At 51.6% G+C, this 21,812-nt stretch overlaps 1 protein-coding gene across 1 annotated transcript in view; it reads left to right on the forward strand.

Moving 5' to 3' along the window:
- ADAMTS2 (ADAM metallopeptidase with thrombospondin type 1 motif 2) overlaps nt 1-21,812 on the forward strand; it is a 249,940-nt gene that overhangs the window by 174,996 nt on the left and 53,132 nt on the right. The window contains exon 5 of the mRNA XM_043467036.1: nt 5,027-5,110. Within this exon, the coding sequence (XP_043322971.1) occupies nt 5,027-5,110 (84 nt within the window). The remainder of the gene's footprint in view (nt 1-5,026; nt 5,111-21,812) is intronic.

Below are 21,812 nucleotides of genomic sequence, written 5' to 3' on the forward strand. Positions count from 1 at the left end.
CTCTTTCTGTTTTGTAAGTTCATCTGTGTCATTTTTTTTAAGATTCCACATGTAAGAGATGTCATATGATATTTCTCCTCTGTCTGACTTACTTCACTCAGTATGGCATTCCCCAGGTCCATCATGTTGCTGCGAATGGCCTTATTTCATTCTTTTTAATGGCTGACTAATATTCCACTATATATATATGTATACACACACACACCACATCTTCCTTATCCATTCCTGTCTATGGACATTTAGGCAGTTTGCATGTCTTCTCTATTGTAAACAGTGCTGCATCGGGCCATATTTTTCTCCAGATATATGCCCAGTAGTGGGGTTGCAGTGTCATATGGTAGCTCTATTTTTATTTTTTTAAGGAACCTCCATACTCTTCTGGGAGCAACTACTTTGAAGGGCTCACTGTGAGCAAGGGATAGTCGTGCTGGGGGAGGAGCATAAGAAACCGGAGGCGCAGTGAGTGCCAAGGTCCCGAGGAAGGGCAGGACTCCCCATTTAAGGAGCTCAGACTGGATCATCGTGAGCGAGGGGAGGGCAACCTGAGAAGCAGCAGTGGGCTTCCTCCCGTTGAGGGGGAAGGCCCTGGGGTGGGGCTTGTGGGATGCTCGCAGGGTGATAACTGCCCTCCTCCTTTGAAACACATTGATTGCCCTTTGCTTTTTCAAATGCTTTTCTGGGTATTTCAAGAATCCAGAGGCTAAAGAGGGAATTACAAGTATGAACCATTGCACATGCAGGAGGAGAAGGCAGAGCTGTCAGGAGGGAGGGTTCCTGAAGGAAAGTAGCTGAAGTGGAGCTCAGAGAAGCAAGCCAGGGCCACCGTAGACAGGGTCTCACGTGCCAGGCTGAGGCCTGTTCCTGAAAGCACGGGGGAGCCATCGAGGGTTTCAGGCAGAGGAAAGAGGAAGTCGGACCTTTTGGCGTGGCAGCCGTCATGAAGAATGATCCATGAGGGTGGGCGTTTGGGCAGGACATGGGGCGGGAAGGAGCTGCTTCCTGTCTGCCTATTGAGAAAGTGGAAAGGGGGTTGGGGAGGAAGGGGCATTGGAAGGGAGATGTTGGGAAGCTGCCTCTGTCTTTGTGGCTTTTTGTGCCGTGTCCATGAGCTCTCTGCTTGGCAGAGATATTGCCACTGTGTCCCTATTACTGAGGCTCATTCCCGGGGGTCTCCATGCCACAGTGGACCCTGCTGGGAGCATCCTGTGGGGACTGGGGTACAGCTGGCTTTGCGGGGCTGTGGCAATTTCACAACCCGCTGAAAAGTTGGCGTGGCCCTGGGGGGCAGGGCAGGGCCCCCTCCTCAGCACAGCCAGCCTCCTCCATGCCCCACAAGCCCTGCGTTCTGCTCTTTCTGTTCCTGATGAATCCCAGCGTGGGGACTGGGAGCCGGACACCAGAGGGGGACGTGTTTGCAGGCGTGGGTTCAGTCACACCACCTAATGGGCAAGAAGACACGCCCCGCCAGCTGGTCACTGCGGGGTTCCCACCCGCTGGGGGCCTGCGGGGGCCGGGCCATCAGGAGGGCTTGAGAGTGGGGATCTGGGTTGGGGACCACCTAGCAGGTCCAGCAGCTGCCCAGAGGTGCCTGTGCTGTAGCGAGAGGCTGGGGCACACCCAGCCCAAAGCCCCGATCCCAAAGAGTCACACTATGTGGGGCTGTGTCCCTGTGTGGAAGGGCGGGGCCTTTCTAGGAGAAACAGAGAAAGGTGCACCTCAGTGGGGGCACCAGGGCAGGCAGGGCTGAGGCACCTCAAGGGCAGGCCTGGCTTCCGTTTTGGCTCTCTGCTGGGCATGCTCTGGACATGCCATGTCTAGCTCCTCAGCAGTCCTGGAGGCCCAGTTGGTCTCCAAGGCCAGAGACAGGGTGCCCAGCCCCACTGCCAGGAGCTGGTGGCTGGTGGGCCGCTCAGAAGATACAGCTGGGCCTTGCGCAGCAGCCCGACACCCTGGTCCTGAGCGCCTGGCCCTCACCCCCAGCAGGAGGTGGGGCTTTGCCCCGAAGGGCTTGGCACCTCGTGGTGGGGTTCCTGGGGGTCTGTCCCCCTTCTGTCTGGGATCAGGAGTCAGGGTCAGACCCGCCCACTGTCCAAGGAGGACATAAGACCCCTTCCCCGAGATGAGAGTGGCCACCCTCAGCCCCAGTGGTGGGGCCAGGAGACAGGAGGGTCTTGATGGCAGGCTCTGGGCCAGCAACTGAGGAGGGGCCAGCCCTGCATCTCCTTCCTCCCTCGGGGACCAACCTCAGTTTCCTCATCTCTCAGGAGGGGTGACACCCCTCCTTCTGGCCTCAAACAGCTGTTGGGAGCATCAAAGGAGATAATTCTGTAAACTCAGCCCTGAATCCCTTCTGAGCAGCCAGCTACCCTGCCGCTGTCTTTGGGCCCCCAGGCATAGCTGGGAGCAGGACTCCATTTCGGCTATCTGAAGTCACCCAGACTTTGGGGACTTGATGTGAACCTGTCCCCTCCCAGGTCCCAGAGAGCAGGTTCAGGCTCCCTCTGCTTTCATCTTCTTCCCAAGTATCAGAACTGTTCTTTTCCTCTCTCCCGTGCCCCCGTTCTTCACTCAAAGCATGACCTGGGAGTCAGAAGTGAAGGGTGTAGAGTGAAGCTTGCCATTCACCCCTGTCTCTGTCCCCTCTCTTCTCTCATGCCCGCCCCTGCTCCCCCCAGGGGCAGCGGAACCTCCCTGTATCACTGCCGTCTTCTCTTCTACACCACAACTTTCAGTCCAACTCTCTTGAGCCAAATTGGCCAGGCTCTGCTTGTGAGAGATAAAATGATACTTTGGAGACATACAAAAACAAACAAACAAACAAACCTCTCTCTTAAGAAAAACTGACTTTTAGGGTTATCATCTCACTGTGGACCAAAAAGTCTAGGTCTAGTTTGACCCTCAGAGGTGGGCAAGGACATCGGGTTTAGAGGGGTGCACCCTGCCTGCCACCGTGACCTCCTGGGGGCTGCGGGGTGATGGCTTAGCAGCAGTGACAACCACAGCTTTGCTGTTTTCCCCAGGATCATTCCATCACACACGTGTGGACGTCCAGTCCTCACAGAGTGAGTTGAGCCTGTCATCTTGTTTTACGGAAGGGAAGGTGCAGTGTGGGTGAGCTGGCTCCACCTTGCCAGTTATAGTTCACCTTGTCGGCGTGGGACTCAGGCCAGCATTCACTCCCTCCAGACTCATGCACGAGTTGAAGTGACCATCCTGTAGGCTATCAGTCATCGCTTCCCTGGAGGAAAGCCAGGTCTGGGCAGAGAAACAAATTACAGTTGGAAAGTAGATTTGTGGGCAGGAGGCTTCCCATAGGGGCCACATGTAGGGCTGGCTGGAGGCGTCCCAGGACCCCTCTGTGCACATTCGCTCTGCCTTCCGTGGGTGCCATCTCAGCATACAGCAGGGTGACAGTGATCACCATGCTCTTTGTCTAGCGTGCCCCATGTGCCTGCCCATCCCATCCATCATGAATCGATTTTACTTGCTAACTGTCAGATTTCCCAAAGGGTTTTCCTGCTGTTTGTAGGTAGCAATTTCCATTGCTCAGATAGAGATTCTAAAAGTTGGCATTCTGGGGGAGAAGGGCCCTGGCCTGAGATGACAGAGCGGGCTCTGGGAGAGGCATTTGGCAGGATCTGCCCTCACAAGGGGAAGGTCAGCAGCCTCCGGGGTTTGGTCTGCACACAGGGAGGGCGTGCACGACGAGTTCATGCCTCTCCATTGAGTGATGGCATGAGTGGATTTGTTCTCTTGACAAGTGTGTCCTGAGTATCTGCTGGGTGCTGCTGCGTCCTGAGTGCTGGGGACATGCAGGGGAAGCACAGAGGACTTGGGAAGTCGTGGACCCCGATGCTTGCTGGGAAGCAGATGAGATCTGGAGGCTGGGCCTCCAGAAGAGTCAAGCCTGGTCAGGAAGTGAATGAATGAAGTGGGTGGTAGTGAGGGCACTGTTTCAGGTAAGATCCTGAGAGTGTGTGAGGGTGGGGTCCGTGGGGAAGGGAGACTTGGTTGGCCCTGAACCCGGGGTTAACCTTCTAGTGTTTCCGGAAGGCCATGCTGGCTATGCTGTGGGGAGTGGGGGTTCCTCACCTTTCTTGTGGACTCCTCTGGCTTCTGGTGAGGCCCATGGGTACCTGTTCAAATAATGTTTGTAAATGTAAAAAATAAAATACATACGTGTGCTAAATCACCTCCATTGCGTCTGACTCTTTGCGACCCCATGGACCGTAGCCGCCAGGCTTCTCTGTCCATGGGATTCTCCAGGCAAGAATACTGGAGTGGGTTGCCATGCCCTCCTCCAAGGGATCTTCCCGACCCAGGGATCCAACCCGTGTCTCTCTGTCTCCTTTATTAGCAGATGGGTTCTTTACCACTAGCGCCACCTGGGAAGCCCAAAAAAGAAAGTAAAAAATGATAAAATACAAAGGAAGCCAACTGTGTCAGCTGTAGTTCCCAAAACAGAACACAGAAAGCACCTTTGTGGTACAGCAATATCTGCCCTTAATTAGCACATTAAAAATTAGATCTGGTGGCCGTCTAGAATGAATCCGCTTTCCAAGCTGTGGTGAGTACAGATAATATCTCACAACCACCAGCAGCACCTATGGAGTAATTTCTACCAGTGATAGTCCCAGGGTTGCCCCTGCGACTCGCGTTTGTGCCGTGTTCACCCTGGCAGAAAAGGCTGCGTTGCAGTTAGCGGCTCCAGCGCTTAGACTGGGCAGTGTCCACATCCCAGTGTAGGCTCTCGGTGGAGATTCCCTGGGGTGGTTGGAGGGGCTGCTGAGTAGAGAGGCGCGGTGTCCGGGCAGTGAGTGGTTGGCTGTAAGGGGGCAGGGGGAGCAGAGGGAAAGGAAGGGGTTGATTCAGAGCTGATGGTAATGCCTGAGCATAAAGTGTGGCAAGGAGGAAGGATTGGGGGGGGTGTGCCCCTGGAGCTGAGCTGGTGGCAACGCCATTTACAAAGCCAGGGCTGGTCTGTGAGCCTGTAGTTTCTGTTGACATGTCCCTGGTTGTCTTTCAGGTCAACGAAATCTATCACGATGAGTCCTTGGGGGCCCACATCAATGTCGTCCTGGTGCGGATAATCCTGCTGAGCTACGGGAAGGTGAGTGGGCACTGCAGGCTGGTGCCTTCCAGGCTCACCAGGCACCCCCCCCTTCTGTGGGATGATTGGGGCCCTCCAGTGAGGCAAAGGCCCCCTTTAAAAGCCTTTATGTTGGCCAAAACCACCTTGCCTCTCCCCCGCTGCCCTCTGTTTCCTATAAGAAGCAAGGAACTTCTGAGCCACCCCTACTCTCCTTTCAACCTCACCTTCCGTTTAAAAATTGAGGTTCGGGTTTGCTGAGACCAACAGATCAGGAGGTGACTGCCATGGAAAAGCTGGTTTTCACCCAGTTTCTGGCCCTGCAGGGCCATACGGGGAAACGCCAGGGCTGGTCGGGAGGCCTGGGGAAGGAGAGGGAAACTGTGGGTGAGCACCTTCATTATGGTTTCCTCGGGAAGGACCAGGTTAATCAAGGGTAAGCAGGCTTAGGATTGGCCAGTGTGAATCATTTCAGTGGGCTCTGGGGAATCAGGGCTGCCTCTGAGTGTCTGGTACCTGGCCCTTGGGGATTTGCTCTGGGGATAGTGGGCTGGAGTGTGAGCGTCTGATGAAGGAGATGGCTGGGGGTGTGGGCTCTGCATTGGTTGGTTTGCATCTGAAGAGCATACGCTTCAGAGTGAGCTCTTTACTGACTCTAGGAATTGGTTAAGCCTGGGAGGGACGGTTCCTCCCAGGTCAGCAAGGCCCTGGACATCAAAGCATCAGAAATGCAAGGTTGAGACTCCTGTATTGACTCAGTTTGACTCCCGCCTGTCTTCAGCCGGTGTCCTCTTCTCATGCCACGTAGCTCCTGTTCTCACCGAGCAGTCTTGCCCTTCTTACACCCCTTTGCCGTCAGACTTGAAGCCTTTTTCCTATCAGCATGCACAGGTCTATGCAAGCAGGGTTAGGAAGTCCCCAGACGGAAAGAAAACTCTCCTGAAAGGAGAGCTGGTGAGGAAGGAAGGAGCCTCGTGGTGCCAGGCCAGTGTGAACTGAGCCAGGCCTCTGCTAAGCAACTTGGGAGCACTTTACTCGAAATTAACTCAGTCCAAGGACAAAGGAGGAGGTGGAGCTATGATGATCCCATTTTGCAAGTAAGGACTTGTGAAACTTCAACTGAGGTTTAAGGCAGTTCGGTGGCATGAGTAGCCAGTGGCATCTGGCTGCTTAGGAGTCCAGCTTCTCACCCTGACAGCCAAATTCTGGAATCCGTGATCTGACCTCACTCAGTATGAATAAAGTCAGGTCATATTAAGATGAAGCCAAGGCACATCAGGCAAGGTAATTATGTGGAGGGTTAAGTCCTCTACTCAGAGGCAGAATCTTCGTCTCACAAAATGAAAGTGAACTGCACATAACGCACGAGGCCTGCAGGACAGAAATGACAGCGAAGGCCTCTGGCTGGACAAACTCCAGCGATGCTGGACCTTGAGCCCACTGTTCCTACCTTGGGAAGCGTGTCACTCTAAAGTGGTGCAAGCGACCGCTGCGGAGGGCGGCAGTCATGGTCCCTCAATGTCCCAAGGACAACGTAAGATGTACGAAGCAGGCTGTCAGAGCAAGGGGGAAGTCTGCAAAAAACCTAACTGCAGGAATCTTTCATACCCTTTCCGAGACCTTTAACAGATCACATTCTTAAAGATATAGGAGTTTCAAATAATACAATACCCATGCTTAGTGGCTCAGTCATGTCCGACTCTGCAACCCCATGGGCTATAGCCCACCAGGCTCCTCTGTCCATGGAATTTTCCCTAGCAAGAATGCTGGAGTGGGTTGCCATTTCCTACTCCAGGGGATCTTCCCAACCCAGGAACTGAACCCATGTCACCTACACTGCAGGCGAATTCTTTACCACTGAGCTGCCTGGGAAACACAAATAATATAATGGGTAAAGTTAAATTAGTTATATCATCTTTTCCCCTTGCTATACCTATGGAAAGATATGCCTTCTTTTTGAGGAATCATAGAACACTTAAGAATTACAAATGTACTTTAGGTCCTAAAGAAAATTTTAGTGAATTTCATACAGCAAAAATTGTTTGGACTACACTCAGTGCTCTAAAACTAGATGGAGGAAAGGGATATATAAAAAGAATAAATCCAGTCTCTCTGAAAAAAAAAAAAAATCTCCTGGGAAGAATACTGTTAGAGCCTCAATTGCAGACTATTGGGAAAATCAACCAAAATAAGAGTACTACAGATCAAAACCTGCGGAGTGTGGCCAAAGCTGGATTCAGAGGCAGGTGCCTTCCAAGATCACACTGAGCGAATGAAACCAAGTTAACCCTGTATTCAACTCAGTAAGTTAGAACAGATATTAACAACTACCCAAACCCAAACACCTAAGGAAAGTAAAAGTAAGGAAATAGTTCAGAAAAAGGCAAAAATCAATAAAGTAGAAATTAGAAAGTGACAATAGGATCCATCGAGAAGCGAGCCTTGGGAAAAGCAAACCTTTGGCATATTTAGTCTAGAAAAAAGAGAGGAAGCGTAAACTAAAAGAGCAGAAAGCATGGGTATAATGCAACCCACAGTGGGGTGCTTGTCCTGGCCGAAGGGAAAGCTTTGGGAGCAGTTGCTGCCCTATACTCAGCTGTTGGGAGATCTCTGCCTGGGCCTTTTCCCCGCCCCTCCACCCTGACACCCGGTGGTGGTCTGTGCAAGGAGGGGCGTTCACACCTTCCTCTGCAGGTAAGCAGGCAGTTTGTGGCAGGGTGGGACATTCTAGGCATGCAGGCACAGCGTACAGCGGGGTAAGGCTAGGGTGACCCACGCCTAGTGATACAGGTCCAGCCTCCGTTTGCTGACACAGGGCTTTGGAATGTCCGATGGGACTTGTGCGTCCCCACTAGAGCAGTCATCAACATGTTCCCTGTTCCTCCCCCTCCTCAGGCTGGGTTCCCCTGTCCTGGCCTGAGACCCCCTCATTAGCATCCTTCAGCGTCTGAGGAATTTTGAGGTTGGTAGCTTGAGGGATGGGCAGGATTACATCCAACCCTCTCCCCACTTTTTGCTTCTGCAGAGGGCAGAGGGTAGGAAGAGGAGAAGAGCTACCAAGTGGTCAGGGCACTAAAAAGAAAAACTGGAGGATTGTGTGTGGTTAACTGCTTACCAGTGCTGGCAAAGTTTTGGTTCTTATTTGGCCCGCTAATTGTCTGTCTCCTTCCCAATGCTGATTACTCAATGGAACAAAGCCTCGATTATTTTAACTACTTCCTGACAGGCTTTGTGCTAAATTGTCCCCACCCAAAGATGTTTCTTCTTGTTTTTCTTTCCTTAAGTATCTCACACAGGTAGAAACCTGGTAGAAGCCAGTAGAAAATCTGAAGGTAAGATTTTGAGAAACTCTGGGTCAGGGACCCAGAAGATCTTGGGAAATTAAGGATTTCTTAGGGAAATGGGAAACCCCGTAATCATGTGTGAACTCAAGTGCTTCATTGTTTTCAAAGTTATCTTAAAATTACCTCTAAATAGAGAATCAGATAATCGGTTTTTGCCAGTATATTCTTATTCATTTGCAAGGGATTATTAAGCAAAGATAATGCAATATCATATAAACAATTTCAGAATATGTATATGTTCTAAAATCCACCCACTTTCTCTTTCAGGCCAATATGATTCCTACATGCAAAGTTGCCAAAGGTAGCATATTTAAGACAAAGTACAGACCTGTTTCACTTCTAAAAATAGATGTAAAAAATCCTGAGGCTTTAAGCCTTTCATTCAACAATGCATAAAGAGAAATTCCCCTCATGATAAAATAGGGTTTATTATAGGAAGGTGATGATTGTTTAATATCAGAAGGTCTGTTCATATGATTTGTCACATCCATGCACCTAAGGACAAAGCTCATCATCTGACAAGCACTTGTTGAGGGTTTTTGTGCATCAAAGGCTGCTGTGTTTCACTGTCATGATCCCGGACCTCGGGGGCTGCTCTTGAGTGGAGGTGCAGACAAGGAAACAGTTGTAACTGGGGCTCAGAGGCTTGGCAGGGGAAGGGTGAGGCAGGCAGTCCTTACTTAGAGGTCAAGGCAAATGACTGAACTGGAGGCAGTGACTTTTCAGCCACAGGGAGGGAGTGGAAAAGGGGAAGAACCAGCACAGGCATGTTTCAGGTTAAAGGCAGGAAGAGAACAGGCTGTTGGAGGAACAGGGGGCAGCTGAATCTGACTGAAGGGGACAGTGCAAGATGGGAAAACAGCAGAAGTTGGTGCTGAAGAAGCTAGCTGGAAGGAGCGGATCCTGAGGGATCCTGCCAAGGGGTTTGGTTTTCTCACTAGGGCAGTTTCTAGCAGGAGAGTAACACGATCCGATTTGCATTTCTAAGAGGATGCCCGCCCTCCAGTGTGCAGAATGGCCGTGGGAGTGGTGGCTTAGGAGAAAGTGGGCAGCATCAAAGGGAGGACAGTCGTGGGCTGCCCTGGGACCATAGCCACAGGGTGGATGGAGAAGGGAGAGAATTGTAGGAGGCCAGACCAGGGGGGGATGGGTGCTACGGGGATGAAGGTGAAAGGACACCGAGCCTGTGCCGTGGGCAGCCTGGCAGGTGACGAGGCGGCCCCCTGAGGTGGAGAGCACAGCGGGGGACGTGGCCCGTGGGGGAGAAAGGCAGTGAGCTCAGAGGAGATGTGGAATGGCGCCTTGGGCCGTTCCAGTGGAGACAGTCAGGGGGACACTGGCACGCGGGGCTGAAGCCTGGAGGGCAGAGGTGTGCATCCTTTGCAGAGGCATGGGTGGGGTGCGCAGGGAAGCACCCCGAGTCCGGGGCAGCGGACAGAGCCCAGGAGCCCCCGCTGAAGGCACCAGCAGGGCAAGGAGCGTGATCAGCTCCTTGGGAGCTGAGAGGGTGAGAACGGGTAACAGATGGTAACATGACAACCCAAATTTTATTTAAAGGTAGAAAAAGAAGCACATTGTCCCTAAAAGTGTTCTGCATTGCTAATTCTTAGGATGTTCTTAGATGTTCCATAGGAGAATAGAGGGGTTCCATGATCAAATGAGTCTGGGAAAGGCCTGTAAGACAAAGTAAAACAGGTATTTCTGACAACAAAATTTCTCGGAGACTTTACTATGAAAATGTGCAGGGTGAATCTTTAAGAGGTGGAGCAATTCACATGGTTTCTCAAAACTGTTTCTCAACAGAACCCTTTTCCTCATGGAATCAACGCTCTGCAGAATTTGCTTTGGGAAATGCTGCCCTTATGAGACAGTTAAAGTAAAATCGGCAACAAGAACGAGACATATAACTTTGTCACTAAGGTTTTGGAAACTCTACACAATATCATATGACATGAAACCAGGATCCAAGGAGGGTAGATAATATTACAATTGTTTGCTGATGCTTATGTGCCTGGAAAACTGAAAAAAATCCATTGGAAAACTTTTAGGGTTAAGAAAGGAGTTTAGTGACACGGCCAAATATAAGATAATTACACAAAGCCCAATAATTTCTGTGTAAACTGACAATGCCCTGGTGTGCGTGCCTGCATGCTAAGTCGCTTCAGTCCTCTCTGACTCTTTGCGACCCCATGGACTGTAGCCCACCAGGCTCCTCTGTCTGTGGGGTTCTCCAGGCAAGAATATTGGAGTGGGTTGCCATGCCCTCTTCCAGGGGGTCTTCCTGACCCAGGGATCCAACCCTCATGTCTACCTGCATTGACAGGTGGGTTCTTTACCATTAGTCCACCTGGGAAGCCCTACAATGCCCTGGTAGTAAAGATAATAGGGAAAGAAAAGTTCCCTTTAGGATAGTAACCAAAAATATAAAATATCTGGCCTAGTCCTAACAAGACAATGTAAGACCTATACATAGGAAGAAAATTGCATACTGTTAATGGGGCTTCCCTGTAGCTCAGCCAGTAAACAATCTGCCTGAAATGAAGGAGACCCCAGTTTGATTCCTGGGTCGGGAAGATCCCCTGGAGAAGGGATAGGCTACCCACTCCAGTATTCTTGGGCTTCCCCAGTGACTCAGACAGTAAAGAATCCACCTGCAATGTGGGATACTTGGGTTCCATCCCTGGGTTGCGAAGATCCCTTGGAGGAGGGCATGGGACCCACTCCAGTATTCTTTCTAGGAGAATCCCATGGACATAGGAGCCTTGTGGGCTACAGTTCATGGGGTCACAAAGAGTTGGCATGACTGAGCAACTAAGCACAATGATAGGAAAAAAATAAAAATGCACGAAGAGACATATGCTGTTCCTTACAGGAATATTGGGCATTGTAGTAATGTTGATTTTTTCCTAGATTAATAATTGGAAACTTGAGGAAATGATTCTGAGATTCATCTACAAGCATAAACGTTCAAGAATGGCTGGGAAAACCTTGAAAGCCAAGCAGATAAAAAGGATTTACTATGAACACCTTGTAAAGCAAAAATAAGTAAGATCATACTATATTTGCATAAATGTTAACAGATCAACTGAACAAAATATATAAGTCTGAAAATGCCTCTCATAAATAAAATGTGATAATATAAATGGAATGGTTATTAAGTGTTAGAATAAATATATGATAAATAGTAAATTAAATATATCAGATAATAAATATATACCAATAAAATTCAGCTATTTAAATCATACAAATTGAGTAGAAAATATTCATTGTCAAGGGCTTCCTAAGCGAAAATACAGTAGAAAGGATTATAAAGGGGAAGATAGATATATTTGAGTACTTAAAATATAAAATTGTCAAAAAACACCATCAAAAGGCAAACCACAATGAGGAAAAGCATTTGCAATATGGAAAAATAATATATGAAGAGTCCTAGGAAAAATAGACTTGGCAATTGACATAAGCAATTAACTAAAGAAAAAATACAAGTTGCAAAAAAGAGAAAATATTGAGCTTTATTATTAATCAAGAAAATAAAATGATTCACCATTTTAAAGGCATCAGCTGTGTTAATATTAAAAAGACGGATTTGCTACTGCTTTGGGTGAATGCAGCAGTACACTCTCCCATTTTCGAGTGTAAATGTGTACGCATTTCTAGAAGGAAAGGTGACAGTCGGTCACTTCCCTTTAAAAGGTTCTTCATGTTTGCTCCCAGTCATTCACTCATTTCTGTGATTCTTTTCCAAAGCAGTTAACAGGCCCGTGCATGAAGTTTTAGGCCTAAGCCAAAGGTCATGGCCTTATTGCTAACTGTAAACAACTGGAAACAATCTAAATTGTCTGCCAATAAGGGTCTAGTTACATAAATTACAGCATATCTCTGTGGTGGGTTATTCAGTTCAGTTCAGTTCAGTCCCTCAGTCCTGTCCGACTCTTTGCGACCCCATGAACTGCAGCACGCCAGGCCTCCCTGTCCATCACCAACTCCCGGAGTTTACTCAAACCCATGTCCATTGAGTCGGTGATGCCATCCAACCATCTCATCCTCTGTTGTCCTCTTCTCCTCCTGCCTTCAATCCTTCCCAGGATCAGGGTCATTTCCAATGAGGCAGCTCTTCGCATGAGGTGGCCAAAGTACTGGAGTTTCAGCTTCAGCATCAGTCCTTCCAATGAACACCCAAGACTTATCTCCTTCAGGATGGACTGGTTGGATCTCCATGCAGTCCAAGGGACTCTCAAGAGTCTTCTCCAACACCACAGTTCAAAACATCAATTCTTCGGCGCTCAGCTTTCTTCACAGTCCAACTCTCACATCCATACATGACCACTGGAAAAACCATAGCCTTGACTAGATGGACCTTTGTTGGCAAAGTAACGTCTCTGCTTTTTAATATGCTGTCTAGGTTGGTCATAACTTTCCTTCCAAGGAGTAAGCGTCTTTTAATTTCATGGCTGCAGTCACCATCTGCAGTGATTTTGGAGCCCAAGAAACTAGTCAGCCACTGTTTCCCCATCTATTTGCCATGAAGTGATGGGACCAGATGCCATGATCTTAGTTTTTTGAATGTTGAGCTTTAAGCCAACTTTTTCACTCTCCTTTTTCACCTTCATCAAGAGGCTCTTTAGTTCTTCACTTTCGGCCATAAGGGTGGTGTCATCTGCATATCTGAGGTTATTGATATTTCTCCCTGCAATCTTGATTCCAGCTTGTGCTTCCTCCAGCCCAGCTTTTCTCATCATGTACTCTGCATATAAGTTAAATAAGCAGGATGACAGTATACAGCCTTGACGTACTCTTTTTCCTATTTGGAACCAGTCTGTTGTCCCATGTCCAGTTCTAACTGTTGCTTCCTGACCTGCATCCAGGTTTCTCAAGAGGCAGGTCAGGTGGTCTGGTATTCTCATCTCTTTCAGAATTTTCCACAGTTTATTGTGATCCACACAGTCAAAGGCTTTGGCATAGTCAGTAAAGCAGAAATAGATGTTTTTCTGGAACTCTCTTGCTTTTTCATTAGTGGGTTATTAGACTGGCAATAAATCCCATTTTCAAAGCATGTGTAAGGGCTTTAGGAAATGGTTACAGCATAAAGTCAAGTTGGTTTACTTTTGGGGAAAGAATGATATAAGCTCCCAGTATTATGATCTCGATTTTGTGTACAAATATATACAAAGAAGGGACTGAAGGAAAACATAAATTGTGAACAGTACTTATCTCTGGGTAGTAGGTCATGGATTTTTATTTTCTTCTTTCTACTTTGCTGAATTTTCTTAATATATCATGGGATGTTTCTTTTATACTTGAGGGTTTCTTTTATACACTTATAGCACATTTTTAGCTATGGAAAAATTAATTATTTTTTAAAGCAATAATTTAAGAATGAGAGCGCCCAGCTATTTCTGCTAACTGGGCAGTAGCGCCTGCGGAAGGCTGTCTGGCGGCGTGCCACAGTGTCGCGTCCAGCATTTTATTTCTGATTTGAAGGAGGACGTAGAAAGGACTCCATGCTTTACTGGGCACCTCTTCTCTGCGATGGCTTGGGGGTAGTGGAGAGGCATCTGTGTTCTTCTGCCCTGTGGACAATCTTACCTTTCCTGTGCCTGGGCCTGGGACCTCTGTCACCTGAGTGTCCATGGAAACTTCGGGCAAGCCGTCTCGGCTAGAGGGGGATGCAGGCTGCCACCAGTGCCTGGCCCTGCCTGCAGGTGAGGTCGGGTTACTGAGGTGTTGCAGGCCCCTCCCTCACGGCCACGGCCAGTCTGGCCACCGCTCCTTATGTTCCACCTTGTCGGGAGGGACTCTGCTTTGCCTGGGCCATGTTGATCCCCTCGGAGTCCCCCACAGGCAGAGTGAGGGTAAGGGGAGTGGGCATGGGCCCCTAGTGATGCTACAGCCTCCTCTTTCTGAGCATGATGTGGGGAGGGCAGGCCATGGGGCTGACCGGAGCCCCTGGCCAACGAGATAGGTGGCCGCAGTCCACCTGGGCAGTGGGACAGCTCCAGCGAGACCAGGACCGATACAGTGAGAAGGGAGGGCACAGGGGGACCGAGGTCCCCGTTCACCTCCCCGACTTCCTGCCGGGAAGCTGAGGAATCCATGGTGATGAGGTGACAGGCACAGCTGGGCAGACTCAGACTGCCCCTCCGCCTGGGCCCCGGGATGGAGCGGGGCGGGGGGATTCCAGAAAGTTACAGGGCCAGACTCGGGCCTCCTCAGCAAGTTGTGGGATTGTAAGAGGCAAGCGGGGTCCACAGTGGGGATCTCACTTTCCCCGGGGAGGACACACTGGAGAAACACAGGCGGGGGGGATGGGAGAGTCAGGAGGACGTGGCTGGCCGACCACGTCCAGGAAGGCCGGTGCTGGACAGACATCGGATGCAGAGGGGCTGGGGCCCCGCCATAGGCTAGCCCTTCATCTCTGCAGCAGGCGTGCCTCGCACAGGAGCCCAGGGACAGTGTGGTATGCTTGGCTGTGGGCTCAGGGGCAACACCCTTGGGAAAGGAGGGGTCACTGCATGGACCTGAAGCAATCAAACAGGAAGTCGGACAGTGACAGTCCCTGGAGAGTAGGTGCCAGGGCCTAGGATGCCAGGCCAGTCAAACAGAGCGCCTCAGAACCAGAGGTCACATCACTGACCAATATTTCTGTAAGTACATTTAAAAAGAATAACTGGAAAAGGGAAACGTGACAAAACCAAGATTATCCATGAATACCAGCCCCGACTTTTTCTTATTAAATTCCATAGACATAAAGCCACTCCACCAAACTGCCGTGAAAGTTTCCCATGTCTGTATTTATCTCATTGTGGGCGATAACTGTTTGTGTCCACCGGTCACAGACTCCACTCGGCAGAGTGCTGGGGGTAAGGCCCTGTTTCCAGGGCTCTCGGGGACCTCAGGATGTGGGAGGACCCGTCTCTTGGGCAGATAGATCCCGGGATGTGCCTGCCTCCAGGCCTGGGGCACCAGCTCCCCATGAGTTCACCAGGAAACAAGGTCGTTGCTGAGTGGTGAGCACCTCGAAGGAGACAGAGCACCGGCTGCCCTGGGTGGGGTGACCAAGAGGGGGCTGCCTGGCTGGCGTTCGTGTAGAGGGAGTGAGCTCTGCTTGTTGCAGGAAAAGCCAGGAAAGGCTTCTGGACGAGAGTCACAAATAGAGTTTGGCTCCCAAGGAGAATGGATTCGATGAGCTGCTCTTAAAGGAGCCACGTGCTTCCTGACAGTGAGCGAGGCCCTGTCCGTGCAAGGCTTGAGGCCCAGAAAGGCCGAGGGGACTGCAGGAGACCCCCACCAGGAGAGGGCCCTGAGCTGTGTCTTCCAAGGTCTGCAGAGTCAGGGTAAGGGGGTGGGTCTGGGAGCTGTGAGACCGAGACCCAGACTTGGGGCAGAAAGCGGCCTAGGTGTTCAGATTCTGTTATTCATTCCAAACTGTGATGGAAGCAGACCAGCTTCCCTGCCCTCTGCTCCCCTCACGCCTGTCCCCAGGCCCCACCGAAGCCCCGCTGGGGATGAAATTGGGAGTACTTGTGCAAAGGACATGTTGTTTGTCTTCCAGCTTATGAGGAGCCTCTGAGTTATCTCAAGTTTTTCCTAAAACAACATTTTTCTCCATTTCTTAAAAAAAAAAAACACAGCAGAAGAAAAGAGATTATCTTATTTTATACAATATGCCATCAGCCAGGGAGCAGAACATCAGCAACACTTGAGGGTTGCATAGCAACTGGCTTTTCAATTGATTTTTTTGAGAAGGAACCAAAGCTACTGAACTGTTCTCATTTTAAATATTTCCTAAGATGATGAAAATCAAAGCAAATGGAAATCAGAGACTTGGGGACAATCAAAGAACATAAGGTATCTTGTTGTGAAAGACCAGGTCAAGACAAAGTATGGAACGCTCCTAGAAATTTTTCAGCATTAGAGCAGAAGGGTCGGAGAAATTCTGACTGTGAGTCTCTCAGGGGAAGGCAAGAGAAGAAAATGCTGGGGCAGGACTCAGCATTCAAGGGGCCGGTGCCACCGCCCTCTTCCTGCATATCCCAGGCCATTGCCGACCTGATACAGACCTCTGCTTCCCTGACTGTGTGTAGGGGGGCTGTGTAGGGGATTCAGAGCATCCCAGGGACAGCCCCCTGGCTTCCTCAGAGTCTGGGTCCCAACCCCCAAGCACTCGGTGCCAGGCATGGTGCCCGGCCCCTGGTCACTGTGGCCGACCTCCTGAGCCGGAGTCTCCAGGGTCCAGAGAAGAACGGGAAGCAGTGGAGGCAGATGTGCCCTACAGGCTTGAGCTGGGAAGGTTCACTTGAAGCATCTTGAGCTGGTAGCTTGGCTTTCTCTGGGAATAGATTCCTCCCAGCCTCTGGGAGGATGTCTGGAATGTGCCTTGGTAATCCGGGGGTCCTGAGCAGAGAAATACGGATCACGCCTTCTAGCCCTCACTGGTGTTGGGGTTGTGGATGTCTGTGGTGAGGTTTGAGCTCCAGGTACTCCCTGGCACCCCAGAGCAGCCTGGAGAAGACGCCCAGCTTGGTGTTAATTCTGGCCCCTGTTGGTTCTTGTGAGTCATCACCATCATTGAGCCTCAGGGTCCCCTGGAAGGTGAGCGCTGGCGGTGGCAACCGGAGCGAGGGTTCCTGCAAGTTTCAGCCTGCAGTGCCCTCTTTGGGTCGGTCCGCTCTGCAGTCCACTCACCTCACCCTTCCCTCACAGCAGCTCTCTGGGGCACTTAACCTCACCACCCACCCCGCCCTACCCCCGCCCACAGGACAGGTGAGTGGCCTGCCGAAGTCACACAACAGGGGGCGGCTTTGCTCAGGGAGGCTGGGTTGGGCTGTTTTTCCACAGGGCTCCTTGGGTGTGCTCCCCTTGGAGGTTCCCCATGGCAGGGTTCCCCTCAGAGGGCGAGTTTGCAGCCCCCCACCTTGGGCATGCTCATGGCATGTAGCAGGAAGAAGTCAGGATGCTCCTCTGCATCGTTCATTGCACAGACCGGCCCGCGCCGCAGAGAATTACCTGCCTTGCATTTTAGCAGTGCCGGGGTTGAGAAGGGAGCTCTGCTTTCTTGGACCCAGCAGATCTGGACTGCTGTCTGCGCTGTGCTGCTTTGGGAGGGCGGGTTTGCGGGGGGCTCCGTCTGGGGTCAGAGCAGTTGAGAAGGTTTTGGTTGGCTTCCGCTGGATGAGAGTATTGCGGGTGCTGAGGGCCGTGGCCGGAAGCGCCTGAGCTCCCGGCTGTGCGCTGCGGTCGCGGAGGGGGCGCCCAGGACAGGGAAGTAGGGGCCATGTCCAGGGGTACAGGGCCCATGACAGCGGAGCAGGCTTCCACCCCCAGGGCCCCGAGCTGCCCCGGGGAGCCCCACCATCACTCGCAGGTGCCTTGGTGTGTGGGATGGGTGATCTGAGGGATTCCCGATGTACCCTGGAACCTGCGGAGCCTCTGCGCCGCTGGTCCCACTTTTCTCCTGTCTCCTTGACCAAAGGAGGTAAGAGCGTAAATAATTCAGCTCATTCCAGAGCAAACAATGGAGATGTCAGAGAGCAGAGATTGGGACAGAACTTTCTGCACAAGTCTTAATTGATCTGTTTAATGTGGGACCCCAGGGGCCGGCTGGGGCCCGCGTGGTTCCGTTTGAGCCGGTGGCCGGCGTCTAGGGAGCAGCGGCCCTTTGATCCAGGCGCGCGAGGCTCCCGCCGCTGTTCCCGCGGCAGCAGCGCCACCTGGTGGCCACCTCGGCTCTCGCCCTTCCTTTCCTGTCCTGCCTGCGTGGGGGAGTTATGGCCCCCAGACAGAACGCCTTCAGAGGTGGCGTGGCTTCCAGGATCCCCTCTGCGGCATTTTATTTGTATGTATTACACCCCTAGAAAAAGAACCCAAAGATTTTTTTCCTCCTGTGTGCCTTCGTCTTGCTGCTTCATGGTCTTTGATGCCCGCTGAGGTTGTCAGGACAGTAAAACCAAGCTGACCGGGTGGGAGCTGGTGGTTATTCTGCCGTTTTTCTAGATCCTTGAGGTGCACATCAAATCTGAGGCTGACCGCTCCACACTTATTCAGCCTGCCTGTGAAGCTCACACAACTTTCCCAGCTCTGCGACCATCGGTGATGTAGAATTCGCCAACTGACCATCCTTCATGATCACAGTTAGGAGCCTGTCAATGGCTTTGGAGCATGGCCTAATGAGCTCCTGGCATTTGCCTCTCTTTTCAGCAGTGTTGATATTCTTGAGAGCATCAGCCAGGGCATTCACACATACTATTATGGTGGCACGGAAAGACGGCGGGATCTCCGTCACTTCCTAAAGGAAGATAGACATGTCTCTTGTCCTTGCTTGGATAGGACTACAGTCCATGTGCTGCGTGATATGTGGCAAAGGCGTGGGATGGAGGGCTGTGAGTGTGATTCAGGTGGCAGAGCAGTGTGGGGAGATCCCACTAGCGCCCGAGGGATCCTTGTGGATGCCCAGACCTCCCTCCTGGGCCCTCTGCCTGGACAGCTCTGTCTGTGAGGAGCCCTTCAAGCAGGCAGAACCTGTGGGAAGGCTGGCAGCTCTCAGGAAGGGGGAGAAGTAGGCCAAGGAAAGGTTGAGTCTGGGGTGCAGTCTTCTGCCTGAAAGCTCATGGGTGCTTGTTTGGGGGTGGGGGTTGCCTCTGGGCAAGCCTACCTGGTGTTTTGATTCTTTTGAGCCTCTGATCCACTAATCTTACTTGAATCCCCAGCTGGCTCTAAAATGTTCCCCCCAGGAGCTGCACCTGAGAAGCAGCAGAGCTCCCCAAAGGAAAATTGCTGAACTTTTACCAAGAAGGAAACCTGGGCCCAAAGAGATGATCTCTGGCCTGTGTCCCAGGGCGCTGCAGACTCTCCCTTTGCATGCCCGTGTGTGGTCCTCTCCCATGCCTCCTCCACAAGCTCCATGGCCAGAAGCCATGCCTCCTCCTCTGCCAGCTGACTTGCTCGTTTCCTGCCACCTCAGGGTCCTGACTATGTCCTCTCTCCCCACTGACTCAGCTCTTTCTAAAACGCACATGGGTCTGGCACCTGCCGCGTAGCACGAGGCATGCTGCACCCTCCTGAGCTCTCCAGACCAGCACGCAGGAGGATACCAGCCCTTAGTTCCTTGAGAATGGCCAGAACCTTGAGAGAACTGGGACGTGGGCAAAGAAACAGGAAGTCCAAGCAGCTCTGGACTGTGGCTGTCAGACGCTGACGTCACCCTCCTCCAGGCCTCCAGGCCCCATCTGGGCTGCAAGTCCCCAGGGCCCAGCACACGGCCACTGCTTTTTGTGACCTGCCTCTTCAGGGCCACCTAGTCCTGGTGGAACCCCTCCCAGCCCCTCTTTCTGCCTCTCCCCTTGGGGAGTCTCCTCGGGACCCAAAGGCAGACAGAGTCCCAGACAACTCCTGCTCTGGGTCCTGCAGTGCAGACCCCCGCAGGCCTGGAGAAGAGAGGTGATGGGCTGCTGCTTGGAGTGGAGGAAGGGAAGACAAGGCCAGAGCAACATGCAAATCAACACTTCAATAAATTATCCTGCCACAGCAGTGAGATCACGGTGGCTGCTGAGAGGGGCTAGGAACCTGGGCTGAATCCAAGGGCCTGGTGTCTGGGAGGCAGGAGGCTCTCAGCAGCATGCCAGTGTTGGGTCCAGCCCAGAAGAGCCTTTATTCCAGGGTTCCTTACCTGGTGACCTGAGGGATATGTCTTCTTTGGTCCACAGAACTTCTCTGTGGGCTTCGCAGGCGGCTCAGGTGGTAAAGAATCTGCCTGCGATGCAGGAGACCCAGATTTGATCCCTGGGTCAGGAAGGTCCCCTGGAGAAGGGAATGGCAACCCCCTCCAGTATTCTTGCCTGGAAAACTCCTTGGACAGAGGATCCTGGCGGGCTATAATCCATGGGGTCGCAGAGTCGGACATGACTGAGCAACTCACACACAACACACACACACACACGCACTTCTTTGTAAAATGTAAAGACTGGCCTGAGAGGTCAGTCTGGCGACAGCTCTGGGCTCTGTTCTTGCATGCCATGCCCATGGAGCTGATGCTGAGTATTGCTGCCCTGCATCGGGGCATGGGCTCCTTGGTTTGCCAGTTCTTGCCACTCCAACCTGCCTCACTGACTCGCATCACCAGCCTTGGCCTGTGGGCCTTGGGTTTGCAACATCCACCCGTCACTTCCAACGAGCCCCCTCCCTGAGCAGTCAGGCCTCTCTCCGAGCCCCCAGACTGCTTGTTTTCACCTCGTTTCAGCCTTTGGCTGTGTCTCCAACTCCATGCCCTTATTCCTGTTCTCTGGGCCTGACACCATGTCTTTCTAGTTGGGCCTCTTGACTTCTCTTCAGAAAGTGACTAGAGCTTCTCCCACTGGTGCTGGACACACTAGCTGATCCTCCAACCAGCCAGCCAGTGCACTCGACTGGGCTTCCCACGAATCTCCAAGGCCGAAGTCCACTGCTCGTGGTCTTTCAGCTGCAAGTGACAGTAACACAACTCCAGTTGACTTTGGGAGGGATTTCCTGACACATGTATATGAGACACATCTCTGCTGCAAGCAGGCTCTCGGATGGCCCCTATGAGCCTACATCTTGGTATTCACTCCCTGCTGTGCTCCTTTCCCTGCCGGCGTGGGCAAGACTGAGATTGGCCTCTCAGTGGACTATGGCTTGTGTCTCGGAGATGCGCTCTCGGGTCACTTGTGCTGGGGGAAGCAAGCGGCCCTGTGTGACTGCTCTGTGGCGAGGTCCATGTGAGGGGCCAAGGAGCCCTAGGTCCAGCAGCATGTGAGGAACTGGATCCTGCCAGTAACCACATGAGTGAGTGTGCTTGTGTGTCCCACCCAGGGGAGCCTTCAGCTGAGGTTGCAGCCCCAGTCTCAGCTGCCAGCAATCTCACGGGAGAACCTTGAGTAGAGGACCCCACTGGATTACCTTTGGATTCCTAACCCAGAAACCATGAGATAACAAGTGTTTGGGGTTTTTCAGATCATGTGTGTGTGTGTGTGTGTGTGTTAGTCACTCAGTTGTGTCTAACTCTTTGTGACCCCCATGGACTGTAGCCCACGGGGCTCCTCTGTCCATGGAGTTCTCCAGGCAAGAATACTGGAGTGAGTAGCCATTCCCTTCTCCAGGGAATGTTCCTGACCCAGGGATGGAACCAGGGTTTCCTGCATCATAGGCTGATTCTTTACCATCTGAGCCGCCAGGGAAACTCTTTTCAGATTTCCAAACTTTTCAGATCATAAAGTTTGGAAATAACTCATTATGTTATTGTTATTCATTGTTGTTTGCTAAGTCACTAAGTCGTATTCAACTCTTTGTGACCCCACGGGCTGCAGCAAGCCAGGCTTCCCTGTCCTTCACTATCTCCTGGAGTTTGCTCAAACCCATGTCCATTG

Source organism: Cervus canadensis, chromosome 4, assembly GCF_019320065.1.
Source record: "Cervus canadensis isolate Bull #8, Minnesota chromosome 4, ASM1932006v1, whole genome shotgun sequence".
NCBI classification, from domain to species: Eukaryota; Metazoa; Chordata; class Mammalia; order Artiodactyla; family Cervidae; genus Cervus; species Cervus canadensis.